At 52.5% G+C, this 13,101-nt stretch overlaps 1 protein-coding gene across 1 annotated transcript in view; it reads right to left on the bottom strand.

Moving 5' to 3' along the window:
- The window catches only part of LOC102015580 (myosin regulatory light chain 12B), a 14,240-nt gene extending 1,223 nt beyond the window's left edge, over positions 1-13,017 (bottom strand). The window contains exons 1-3 of the mRNA XM_005372655.2: positions 12,888-13,017; positions 3,780-3,978; positions 3-145 (exon numbers count right to left, since the gene is read on the bottom strand). Of these exons, the coding sequence (XP_005372712.1) occupies positions 3-145; positions 3,780-3,963 (327 nt within the window). The 5' untranslated portion in view covers positions 3,964-3,978; positions 12,888-13,017. The remainder of the gene's footprint in view (positions 1-2; positions 146-3,779; positions 3,979-12,887) is intronic.
- Between the last annotated feature and the right edge of the window lie 84 nt (positions 13,018-13,101).

A 13,101-nucleotide genomic window follows, 5' to 3' on the forward strand; every position in this document is an offset into this window, starting at 1 on the left:
AAGCAGGCGAAGGCGTTCCGGATGACGTCCTCGGGGTCCGTGCCGTTGAGCTTCTCCCCAAACATGGTGAGGAACATGGTGAAGTTGATGGGGCCCGGCGCCTCGTTCATCATGGCGTCCAGGTAGGCGTCGGTGGGGTTCTTCCCTGCAGGCAACAGCAAGGGCGGGCACTGAGCGGGCGGCCCCGGCCCCCACGCCTTCTCAACGGTTCAGTAACTTCCACGGAGACCGGGTGAAGGGGCCGGGACAGCTCAGAGCTAAGACTGCTTAGCTTCTCTTGCCACCAGAAGTGAAAAAGAATAGAACATTTGAGCAATGAGGAATTTTAACAACTTGAAATTTTTTTTTTTTGGTACTGGGAATCGAACTCAGGACTGTGCTGCTGAGCTACATCCCCAACTTGAAATCCTTGATGCATCATTATACAAAGGCAATCTGGGGCCTGGGTACGGTTCAGGGGTATAGCATTTGCCTTGCATGTGTGAGGCCCTGGGTTCCTTCCCCAGCAGCAAAAAATAAAGAACATAAAAATAATAAAAGAAAATAAACAACTGTGAGCAGAAATACCACGCTATTTGAACTGCGAGTGTGGACATTAAATGTCCACCAGGCGAGTCTTTTAAACAGCGATTATCTGAAAGCCTAACTACTGCCATTTCCAACACTGCACTCCTGAGCCGGCTCCGGGGCCCCAGGGGCCCCAGGTCTTTGGGCCATATGTGGAGGAGACAGGAGGAAACGGGGGGCAGGGTCTGCAAAGGGGAGTCACTGGGCGGTTCCAACTGGAATCCTTCGCAGCGCAATGCACCCCGTTCTCCCCAGGAGCCAGCAGAACCCCCGACCATCCAGCTAGGGGCGAGCAAAGAAGCCCGCGGTGCTGCGAGGGTCTGAAACACGACTCCGACCCCGGCACCCCTGCTGGCTTCAAGGCCTCCCGAGCTGGGCCTCAGCCCAGGACTCCAGGCTCTGCGTTCAGGGCTGCCCCGTCCCTGGTTTCCTCTGTTTAATCTGTGAAAAGGCCGGGTTAGGGTGTCCCCCCGCCAACGTCACGCCTGAGTCCCCAGGACAGGCAGCTGTCAGACGCTCACACCCAAGGAAGCCTCTCCAAACTGCCCCCCGCCGTAAGTGCTGCCGGTGGTCAGACGCGGAAGCAAGAGTTCCTGTGTTTGGGTCACTCCCGGGACTTTAGCGGAAACTACAAAGACCAAGCAGACAGTTCTTCAGAGTCACCGAGTAAGTGAAAATAGTGAAAAGATCAAAGATCCGCTTTTTCATTTGCACATTTAACCCAATTCTCTCACAACACTATTCTGTGGGAAAGGGTGGGGAACCGTAATCCAAAGGCCTCAAAGGAAAAGTCGGGTAAAAGAGAAAGGAATTTAACCCGGATGGGCCTAGGCGAAGCACCACGGACTCAGGGCGGGAGGCGGCGTGTGCTGACCGAGAGGTGAATATGTAACGAGAAGGTTCCCCCAGCGAGAAGGCCCAAGGCGGCCCCTTCCTCAAACGAACACTTGTTGAGCACTGACTTGCGCGAGCAGCGGACCGACTTCCATCTCTGGAGCGCGGCGAAGGCCTCCGACTTTCCTCGCGCTGCCTTCGGCAGGCTCACCCGAGCTACAGGGCAGCTGGTCTGGATGCGGACGCCTCAGAGATCCCCACGCGGCATGCCAGCAGGTCTGGGCAAGCACCCTGATTCGCTCTCCTCAAATAAAGGGAATGCTATAAACAAGATGCTGAGGGGCTGGGGACTTAGCTCGGCGACACAGCGCCTGCCTGGCAAGCGAGAGGTCGTGAGTTCGATTCCTGGTACCAGAAAAAAAACAAAAAAAAAAGTGCTGACAACTTGTGACTATGGGTAAAGGGCACAGGAGGTATGATGGAGAAATAAAGCCAACGTAAAATTTATTTTTAGATTATAGTAAAACACTCGTTGCCATTAACCCTCCCTAAAATGCTCTCCCTCGCTTTGGGCACCCTTCTCCCCGCCTTCTTGCCCTTTCTGAGGCAGCTGTGGAATTCCTCTCGTGAGTGTCTTCAGCTGAGCTGTCCTGGCTGCCTTGATGTCCCAGATGAACTCAAGACACTTCCCTTTGCGTCCTGACTTTGGGGAGGGCTCAGAAGTCCCAGCGTCAGATCTGAGAAAGGGGGACGAGGGCGCAGCATCATGTTCTCATGAGCCACCTTTCTGCTGGGCGGCCCTCGGCGGCAGCCTTCACCGCAGCTTTGATCACACCTCAGTCACAGAGAGGACTTCTAGAAACGCTTCGGAAAGTGGCAAGGAAAATGGGTAAGTGTATTTGAAGTGGCTTCGGGGAAACTTGGGGGGGCTTAATGGCAATTTCTTTTATTCCAAAAAACTTTTTTAAAGAAAAACTGAAACATGTATTTCAGTCACTCCTATGGGTGTTTACTATGCTATTCTTTTAACTTTTTGTAAACTGGAAACTTTTGAAAACAATGTCAAGAGAAAAAAATGACAAGGCAGAGGAGCAAAGCTAGCTCTTGAGACTGTGTCCCCTCTGGCCCTAGTTGTCCTTTCCGCCAGTTATCAAGCTGAACAGCCGAGTGCAGAGCCTCACACAGGCCACCCCAGCCCTCTGCACCTCTGCCCAAGCGTGGGCCTCTCAGGACTCCTCTGCCCGCCGCTCTTCCTCTGCACCCAGATGTAAAACACTGATTCTGGGCGAAACACACAGGCCTTCCTTTCCTCTTCCCTTTTAAGATCATAACAACCTGGGCACAACGATGAAACCCTGTGATCCCAGCACTCTGGGAGGATGAGGCAGGAGGGTCACTAGTTCTACCTGGGCAACTGTGCCTCCAACTTTAGAAAGGCTGAGGATGCAGCCTACTGCAAAAGCCCTGGGTTCGGTCCTCAGTACCACAAAAAATAATAAATTTTTAAAATCAAGCAGCCAATTATATTAACATGAATACTTATATACCCAAAATAAAGGGCAGTCAATGTGCACTTCCCACCCTGCACCTGTGCCCCCCTCCCACTGCTGGGGTCAGTGTAGGGCCTTGTGCGTAACAGGCAAAAACTGTATCACTCAGCTCCATCCCGAGCCCTACTGACTTTTTAGACAGGGTGTCGCAGAGTTGCCCAGCAGGCCCGGACCTCTCCATCTTCCCGTCTCAGCCTCCTGGACAGCTGGGATCACAGTGGTAAACATTACACCCGCTCTATTTTCTTTAATTATAAAAAAGTAATCTTGGGAAAGTCTTCTCCCTGTGTTCTCTTCCTGGTAACGCTGCCCTCCCTCCCAGGCAGCCATTATGGCTTATTACCGTCACCTGCGGTTTACAGCCTGGCTTCAGCCTTTATAAACTACACTGTACTTTGGCCGTATTTGTCATTTGAAAACCTGCTATAGTACTTTGCTCGACAGCTGTCCCAAATGCCTTGCACCTCTGTACAACCTAATACAAGATGTTCAACGAAGAGAGACGAAAGCCCACCGGGCCAAGTCTGTTCACAGCCCTGCAGGCTCTGCCCTCATTCATGCCAGCAGCCCAGAAATCTCTCCCTACCCTCTGTGCCAACAGCAGGATTCACAGAAAGTGGGATTATTATTTCTGGGGAAAAGTATGTAAAGAACGTGAGTGCCAGGCGTGGTGGCACACACCTGTAATCCCAGCACTTGGGAGGCTGAGGCAGGAGGATCACTGCGAGTTTGAGACCAGGCTGGGCTACAAAATGAGCACCAGGCCAAGCTGAACTGCATAGCCAGACCCTGTCTCAAAAAGACAAAAAAAAAGAACGTGAAAGTTACCCAGCGAAGCCAGCATGTCATGCAGGTCCTCCTTGTCGATGAAGCCGTCTCTGTTCTGGTCGATCATGTTGAAGGCCTCCTTGAACTCCTGAATCTGTGACTGGTCGAACATGGCGAACACGTTGGACGTCGCGCGCTGAGGGCGCTTCTTGGTGGTCTTGGTCTTCGCTTTTTTGCTCGACATGATGGTGGTTGAGTTCTGGAGTTCAAAGAAAAAAGAAAAGGATGCCTAAAACATGAGGTAAAAAGAGAACGCGTAACACCCTAGTGAACAGAAATATCCTCCTACGGAAGAGCTGCTTCAACTGGGCAGGAGTAAACACACAGGCGCACTTTACTTCCAGTCTGACCACGGTGGCTAGGAAAGCAGCAGAGCTCTGAAAGATTTAAAAACAAAATAGAGAATGATTTATTTTCTCCCAAATTTCATGGGCTGGATTTTAATGAATTTAAAATGCCTAACAACAGCGGCGTTTACTGTTTTCCTCTGAGGGCACAGGGCCCCCCACAGAAAGGCTCAAAGCGGACCCTCGGTTCCAGCTCCTCCCACTCCTCCTCAGGATCGGATCAGGAGGGACTCCTCGTCCCTGCTCACTCGCAGCCATGCAGCACGAGCCCCGCAGCGCGGCGAGGGGCGCCCTCACGCCATGGGCCAGCGGGGAGCACGGGCAAACGCCTGCGTCTGCACAGCCCATGCTTGGCGCCGGCCCGCATCTCCCGGCTATGCCTTCAGCTCCCCCTTCCCTTGACAAAAGTTTCAGAACAGCAGTTCAACACCCACTGTCTGCACTCTCACCCTCCCCATCACTCCGGGGCCTCCCACACTGCCGCAGGCCACCCGTCCTCTAATCCTCAGAGCGACGCCCTCCGCGCCACTGTCCACCTGCAGTTCGGAGCAGTGTGGACACAGCCACGCGCCACGTAACCTCTGAGCTGGTGCAGGGTGGCGTCCGCCGGCCGTGCGGCCGGCTCCCGTGTCCTGCACTGTGCAAGCACCATGCGGCGCTTGCACAGCAGCGGGGGTACCACAGTGCCCTTCTCAGCACGCAGCCCTAGGGTTAGATGACGCAAGCCTGTAAACAGAACAAAAGCACCATCAGCTTCAGAGTTAGGACACCTGAGTTCAAATCCAGCTCCACCATCGCTACATACCACCTCTGAAAACCCACGAAGCCCAGATTCACTCTCCGATCTGATGTCTTCCGGCTTCACACCTGCCCTATGAGACAGACGGTCTGGCCCTTGCCACCGCTCAGGAAGGCCCTGCCTGGTCCCTACAGCCCTGGCTCACAGCAGAGAGCCTGACCATGTTCGCTCACGCAGCAGCAGCAGCAGCGTGGCCGGGTCCATCAGAGGGCAGGTGACCGAGCTACGTGACGACGTCCAGGAGCACGCTGCACTCAGAGGTCAGCTGGGTTTCTCTGCCGGCAATACTCTGCCTGTCGTCAGGAAGTGAGGGCTGCCTGGCATCAGGGGGGCACTGCAGCTCCGCTCAGGAGCCTCCTGGGCTCCGCCCCGTGCAGCCCCTTGCTTGGCTGATTTTAACCTCACTCCTTTCACGTCACAAAGCACACCTGGAAGCACAGCAGTGTCCGTGAGCTCTGTGAGTCCTGGCGAATCACCCACACGGAGGGTGGTGTGGGGAAAGCAGAGCCCACCTGGGCAGCACTAAGCCGGGGCCTGGCTTGCTAGGTGCGCACACACCGTTCTTCTCTCATCTGCACAGCACTTCCGTCCGGGTGCCGCGCGGCGGGCTCGGCCGCGTCCTCACTCCCAGGATGCCAGCTCCTTGCACCCCAAGCTCGTGTCTAGAATAAATGCTAGTTTTTTCTCGCTGGAACTTGGCGTGATATTTGACCTTGCTTACGCTGAACGTTAAGCCAGAAACACAATATGGCCTGCTAGCAGACACCTGACTTCATCTTTCGGTGCAGGGGACCAAGCCAGAGCCTCACGGGCGCTGGGCGTGTGCTCTACCCATGGGCCACACCGTCCTCACTTCCCAAAACTGTGGGATAAGCCGTTTGCCGTGTTAAATACTCTGGAATATATTTAGAGTAAGTCTGAGGGAAAGAATCAGCTCAATCAGTAAATCCTATTTATAAGGAGTCATTTAAAGATCTGCGGCTGGACGAGAGCTAAGAGCTAGAAGGCCCTCATCAGAATGTTACACAGCAGACAAAGCCCCGTGTAAGAGTACCACAATTTCTTTTCTTTTTCCTCTGTGGTACGGGGGGTTGAATTTAGGGACAGGAACACTATCACTGAGCTATATCCCCAGCCCTATTTTTTTTTTTTATTTTGAGACAAGTCTTAAATTGCCCAGGCTGGGCTCAAACTTGTGATCCTCGTGCCTCAGCCTCCCACGGAGGTGGCAATTACAGGTGACCACCACACCCAGCTGTAATTCCTTTTAGAAGGTTTTTAGATGGGGGGCATAGCTCAGCGGCACAGCGCTCAGCGGCACAGCGCTCAGCGGCACAGGGCTCAGCTAGCACATGCCAGGCCCTCGATTCAACCCCCAGCACTGCAAAAAAAAAAAAAACTTTTTGTATATGTGCATATGAAAACACACACACACACCCCACCAGAAAAGTGAGGCAAAGTTCTATCAAGCCCACCCAGCCGAGGGGACCCCCAGAGAAATGCCTCCCCCACCCGCTCCGAGGAGAGCACCCCGCCCCCGCGCCCCTTTCTCTCGCTACCTCTTGCGGACCTCTCCGCTGCACTCGACACCATTTTATCCCTCTCTCTCTTTCTGGACTCTGCACCACTCCTGACTGGTGTCCAGGGACACTAGCAATGAACTGTCCCTGGTACAGACAGCCCCACAGGCCTCACCCCCAAAGACCTCACACTCATGGGGGACTGACTGCCGGACGCCACCACGCCGGACAGACCAGTCTGGGGTCCGGTCACGCTCTCAGCTCTCCTCGCCCTACGCTGACCCTACCTTCTCCCCGGACCTTCACCTCCCCTCGCCGAGCTCCTGGCAGCGCACAGCGCAAAGCTGCTCTCCCCCGCTTCCTGGCGAGCTCGTCCGCCCACTGTCCTGACAGCGCACGGGACTCCCACGTCTGCAGCTCCACGCCTGACCTTACCCTTCAGCCCTGACTTGAACGTCCAGCTGCCCCGGAGAGCCTCCGCTGGACCCCACAGGCACCCCCCACGCAGCGGGCCGCGAGCTGAGCCCTTTACGGCGCGCCTATGCTTCCCCAGCTTTCTGCTCACCACCCCAGCCGCCAGCCACCCACCCGCGCCAGCCAGAAGCCAGGAGCCATCTGCACACACCCCTCTCCCTGCCGCGTCAGGCCCGCCTCCTGAATGCTTCTCAGATGCGCTCACTTCCTCAGCTCTCCGCACCAGCCCAAACCAGATCCTCCTGCCTGCAGCACTTCTATGGCCTGCAAGCCAGGCCCTCGCCGCCTGGTGCCTCAGAGCGCCCCTCCCGCGCCGCCAGAGGTGGCTCCACACAGCAACTTCATCAGCCCACTTCTCACCACCGCGGCCCCTCCCTCTCCCAGGGCCGGAGGACAGGCTCTCCGGCGGGCGCACCAGTCCTCTGTGCCCCTGTCCACTCCACCTCGGCCTCCACTGCCTCGTCTCCGGCCAGTCGCTGCCCTGTACACGCAGTGCTTAGAAACAGACGGTGGATATTTAAAAGGTTTATTACAGAAGAGACACGCTGCCACCAATCCCCCTCGGAACCCTCCCCTTGGCTCGAGCACACTCATCCGTGGTTCTTGCCACTTTCCGAAGCAGTTCTGGAGTTTTTTTCCTGACTTTCATTATGAGGTGTGATAAAAAACACAGAGAATGCTGCTCGCAGGCAGCGTCCAGCAGAAAGGCAGGCTCATAAATCCATGACGGTGCGTCCGCATCCACCTTATTCACAGGAGCTGGCACCCTGCAGCTAACTTCTGCCTCTTCCCCAACGTCAAGATGAACACGAAAGGGAAACATCTTGAAGCAATTCCAGGCACTGAACTAAAGCCACTCAGGAAAGAGGACTTCCCCAAGTGCGGAAAGTGGCAAGAATGATGTGCTAAGTGCGTCAAAGCCAGGGGAGTAATGGCAATGTCTTTTACTGTCCTCAGTTTTTTTTAAAAATTGACTGTATTTCTGATCATACCGTGTGATTTCTTTGGGAACACGGGACTGCTGGTATGCCCCCAGGGCTCCATTTGGTTTTTTACCTTGTACATGTTGTTCTTGCTATTTTTCCAGTTAAAATGCCCTGCCCTACCTGTCTGCCTTAGGAGCGTACAGGGAATTCGAGGTCTACTCAGCTTACAGCTACTCCCATTTATCAGTGACCTGTGCTCGGAACACACCGTGTGCAGGAGATAAAACCCACCCGCCTTCCAAGTGAAGGGAGCGAAGACCAAGGACACTAAGTAAGTTCCGCTCGTCTCCTATATTTCTCCACTTGTATATTTTCTACTTCATACTGTTCTAGTTATTTTAACATTTTAAAAAAATTTTTACACTATAATATAACCTAACACGAGTTTCTGATCCTACACTAACCGAGCTCTCAAACCCACTCTGAGTGCCCAGGGAAATGACTGAAGAACAGGACTGCACGGCGCGCACCCAAGTCACCGGCGGCACTCGGAACGGCGGTGGAACGGCCCGGCTGGAATTTCCTCTCAGGCATGACTCTGCTTTGAAACTTTGACCTAGGATGTGAAATTATTAATGTTTAACTTGTAAGTGTTAAAAAATACCCAAGCCTATCCTTGAACCATAGGAAGGGAAGAAACTATCTGTACATAAGGTAATGAATTATCGTCAACAGCAGCAAAAACACCTCTTACTTCCTCCACAACACACCTAGCTGATAATCTAAACGTTTTAAGCCACCTGCAGCACTAATACGCACATCCAAATGTGGACCGCATTATCACAACAAGCAGAGATTGCCTGTGAACTTCGTGTAGCTTATCTGGCTTTCTCCCAAGCCTGGGAAAGATGCTCCTGGAACATACTCTGTCCACTATGACTTCAACGTTCCTTTTTGAAACCTTCTCCTAAAATGTCAGCATCTTAACTTAGCAAGCTGTTGCCTCCAAATGGCTTTCCCAGTAGCTAGCTTCACATCAGCTATCTCAGAGTTTAAAAAAAGGCGCCTGGGTCTCAGTCTAGCCTACTGAAAGAGAACTTCAGGCGCAGGACACAGCTTGAAAATGCCAGGGCACAGCGAAGGCCAGATCCCCAGCTCACTTTAGCTCCCGCCAGTAGCAGAAAGGTCTGGAGACTGTGAAGTGAAGGTGTGACTCTGTCATGAGACACCGCAGCTTCTGCTCTGTTCTCCCTTTGGCCATTCAGTCTGCAAGAGCTAGCTGAGGCCTCCTGCCTCCTGCCAGCTGCCCCTGGAGCCAGGCGAACACAGCTCCTCTGCGTCTCAGAGGCTGGTGCTCCTTCACACGGGGGCGGCCCCAGCTGGCGTTCTGACTATGACACCAGGAGCAACCCAGAAACACAGCTGCCGTTGAATACCCGGCCCTTGAACACCGTGCACTCCTTCTTAAGGTCCTAAGTTTGGGAGCAATTTGTTATGTACCCTCACAATGTCACTGCCTCCTTGACCGCTTTCACGTTAAACAGGGCAATGCTCTTGTTTCAGAAGTAGCGCCACAGAATTTGAGAAAGCTCAAGAGACCACAGTCAAGTCCACACTCGACCAGAGTTCTCTATTTCTGACTGGAAATTGTTAACCCCTATTCATTTTGCGTCCACGTCCACGAGTTCCTTTTAACTGCAAGAGGCGCCCCTTCTGCAGCAATCCCATCGCCACCAACCCAAGCTGGCCGAGTCTCGGCCGATCTGCCGCTGCTTCGTGCTTCCTAACTGCAGCTTCTGAGGAAGCTGTCTTTGATGAGTTTTTCTTAAGTGCTGGTTGAAAAACTGGTAGTGTCCGGGTACCTCTCACAAATGAGGAAACTGGTTTTGAGAACACAGGCATGACCAAGCTTTAGCCAAGCTACGGCAGGCTGGTGGCCGAGAGGCCCGAGGACAGGACGCGCAGGCAGTCTGAAAGCGACAGAGGTGAGGCCCTTCGAGGAGGAATTTATTCACACAGAGAAGCAGGGACGCTCTTGGACTAAAACCTAAAGGGCATTTTTTATTCACTCTCACCTTCACCAAGATGGATCCGAATCTTTACAACTCTCTCAGGGATTCCCATGGTCCCTTCCTAGTCAAAACTAATTAACGTTTGTTCTAATTAAGAGGATCAAATGACTAGATACAGGAGTGGCAGCCTGAAAACAGCAATCATAAAGAGAATTTAGTATATAATCAAGTTAAAATGCTCCACAACATTAATGTCATATACTTAATTGCACGTAATTGTTTTTTATGGGGCATACTTAAGCAAAAATCAGTAGTCAGTTCCATAAACACAATATTACAACTCTTTTCTTGTAAAGAACCAAACTTTTAATGCCAGGTAAGCTTTTCCCCTACAATATGTACTTTAACATTTACCAGATCCATTCTGGTACTGTCATTTCTTTCTTATTGCAGGTTTTAAAATTATCCCAGTCTAAGTAAACTATTCTCTGAACTCCCACCCTTTTGGTTTACTGCAGTGAACCCGATATGCTGGGAAATGTACAAATTATGACACATTTTTATGAACACTTACACCCATGTGATCCAATTACTGTAAATTACAAACGTTAACATCACTCCAGAAAGTTCCCTCTAAATCAAGGGTCCTCGTCTATAGGCAACCTCTGTTCAGATTTCTCTTTTGTCTGTCTTTACACTTCTTATAAATGGAATTATGCAGTACATACTCTTAATATGCCTGACTTCTTTCACCCAATATAGTAACTTCAGGATTAACCAATCAGTTTTGTTAGGTTGGCCGCAGCGCTACATGCCTGTAATTCTAGCACTCAGGGAACTGAGGTAGGAGGATTGAGAGTTCAAGGCCAGCCCAGGCTACGCAGTGAGCTCCAATCTCAAACATCAATCTACCAGGTTAAGTTTATCGGCGGTTCATTTTTTTAAAATTTTGTGATGCTGGTGATCAAACCTAGGGCTCAGGCATGCTAGTCAGGAGTTCTACCCTTGAGCCACGCCCTTGACCATTCTTTTTTATTGCTGGGTAATACTACATTGCCCTATAATTTACAAATTCATTTTTATGGCCTTTTGCCTTTCCACCTTGGATTGCAGGGATGAGTAGAGTATTTTGAACATAGCAGGTACTTAATAAATACTAGTTAACCAATATACTGTTTCGCTCCTGTTACAAACAAAATCCCCCACACACACACACATACCCTCATGCGTGGTCATTATAAAGCTGGTCCAGCCTTCTTTCCTATCGTCTACTGAAGGACCAGCAAACCCCATTTAGGGAGGGGCTTTCTCTGAGGTTCCTCTATTCAACCATGGGAAGGTAGTTGTCTGGGGTCCTCGCCCTACAATCTCACCAAACAAAATTCTCAGAAAAGAAGATTACACTCCACACCACACCCGGAACCCAGAGAAACAGGCTATTATCCATCCTTCAGGCTCATTTATCTCCCCTAAAAATCAGTTACTCTTCCTCTGGAAGTGTCCACATCCCCTTCTACTCCGCTCTCCCCTTTGAAAGAGGCTAAGCCGCTAAACCTCACTGGGTTGAGCATTCACCTCCCTGTTTTCCTGCACACAGGGAATTTTACGTCTTTCCCCTATTAATCTATTATCTGTTGCAGAAGACTCAACTACCAAACACCTTCAGAGGGTGGAAATTCCCTTTGTTTCTACTTGTGAAGTGAGATTCCAATCAAAGATGCTGGTAAACAGGGTATGATGAAATTCATCTCTAAATACCTGGTGTCTTCTAAGCTCGGGAGAATGGGAAAACTAACCTTATTTAGGAGCTCTGAATCCTCTTGTCTTTCGTAACCTTGGCCATCCTAACCTGGAGATCTGTGCTTCAAAAGTTATAGTTCATGGTGTCCAAACTCAGTCTCATGAAAGCATAAAAACAGCCACCACAGAAGCTGTTCATTTAGCGCTGCTTGAGCAAACAAAAGCCCGTGCCCTTAGTTATGAAGTCTAGGGGGGTCCGCTGCAGGCTTACAGAGATTGAGCCGTAAGTCGGTGCTGTGTGAATTCCAAGTGACCTTAGTCAAATTATCAGTTCCCCCATCACAAAATCAAAGCGTTTCAGGAAATAACCTCACAAAGGCCCACCAAAATCTAAAACCCTGTGACTCTTTTTACCAAACGGCCATTTCCAATCTATCTTGAGCAAAAGCTGCCCAACAATTCCCCTAAACACCAGCTTTCGTGTTAGCTCTTATTGAAGAATCCGAATAATTTCCTAGGACCTCTTACAAAATTTTTTATTCCGTGTCAAAACATCCATAGACAGGCTTTCCTCACCTACATACCCTCACTGCACTGTACCACGGTGCTGGGGATCTAACCCAGGGCGGAACACACGCCCAGCCCCCACCCCTACTCCCATTTCCAACTAGGCGGTATACTTCTGCTCCAGGCCGGCCTCCCCAGTGTCTCCGTTTCACAGGACACAGTTCCCACCTCCTGGGCTTTTTTTTTTTGGTCTTGTTACCTCTCACCACGGACCCAGCCAGGAATACTAAGTTCTCCTTCCTAGGGCTGAGCCTGGCGACTTCACTGAGCTCACGATTGTATGCAACAGTCTTTTCAATTGTCCTTTTCTTCAGTCACCACGAATGGACGAAGTCTTTGCGAGATATGCGATACAGGGAAGAGCTACGGCTCTAGGGGCACGTGACATCTGAGCCTTTGCCAGCCGCGCGCTCTGGGACTGCTTCTCGGCTACTTCCCTGGACTTCACCTGGGGCACGGACAGTGCCTCGCAGCCGCCGGACCGACCGATCGCGCGCCGCGGACATCGGGTGTGCAGTCACCCAAGGGCCGGCCGCCGCCCACCAGGCGTCTGCCCGCCCGGCTTCGCGCGCCCCGCAGATTCCCGGGCCCTCCACTCGCAGCCCGGGGCGCCGCCTGGGCCTCCACCGCACCCCTCTCCGCCCGCCGGGCCGACCCCGCCGCAGGAGCGCTGCGCAGAGGCCCGCGAGCCGGTGTCGCCGTGCAGGGCCGAAAGCCACTCACCCGGCTCCGGACCCGAGAGATGGGGCCGCCGTGCACGGATACGGGCGGCAGCGACAGCAACGACAAGGGGGCTGTGGCCGGACTGTCTCGGCACCCGCACTTCCTGCCGGGAGGGGCGGGGCGGAAGTCGCGCCGGAAGGCGGGCGAGCCCAACTGCGCAGGGGGGCACGCCCGGGTCTCGGGGCCGAGCGTGCGCCGCGCTGGGGACCGCCCA

This window comes from Chinchilla lanigera, unplaced genomic scaffold, assembly GCF_000276665.1.
Source record: "Chinchilla lanigera isolate Chin_1 unplaced genomic scaffold, ChiLan1.0 scaffold00001, whole genome shotgun sequence".
Lineage (NCBI taxonomy): Eukaryota > Metazoa > Chordata > Mammalia > Rodentia > Chinchillidae > Chinchilla > Chinchilla lanigera.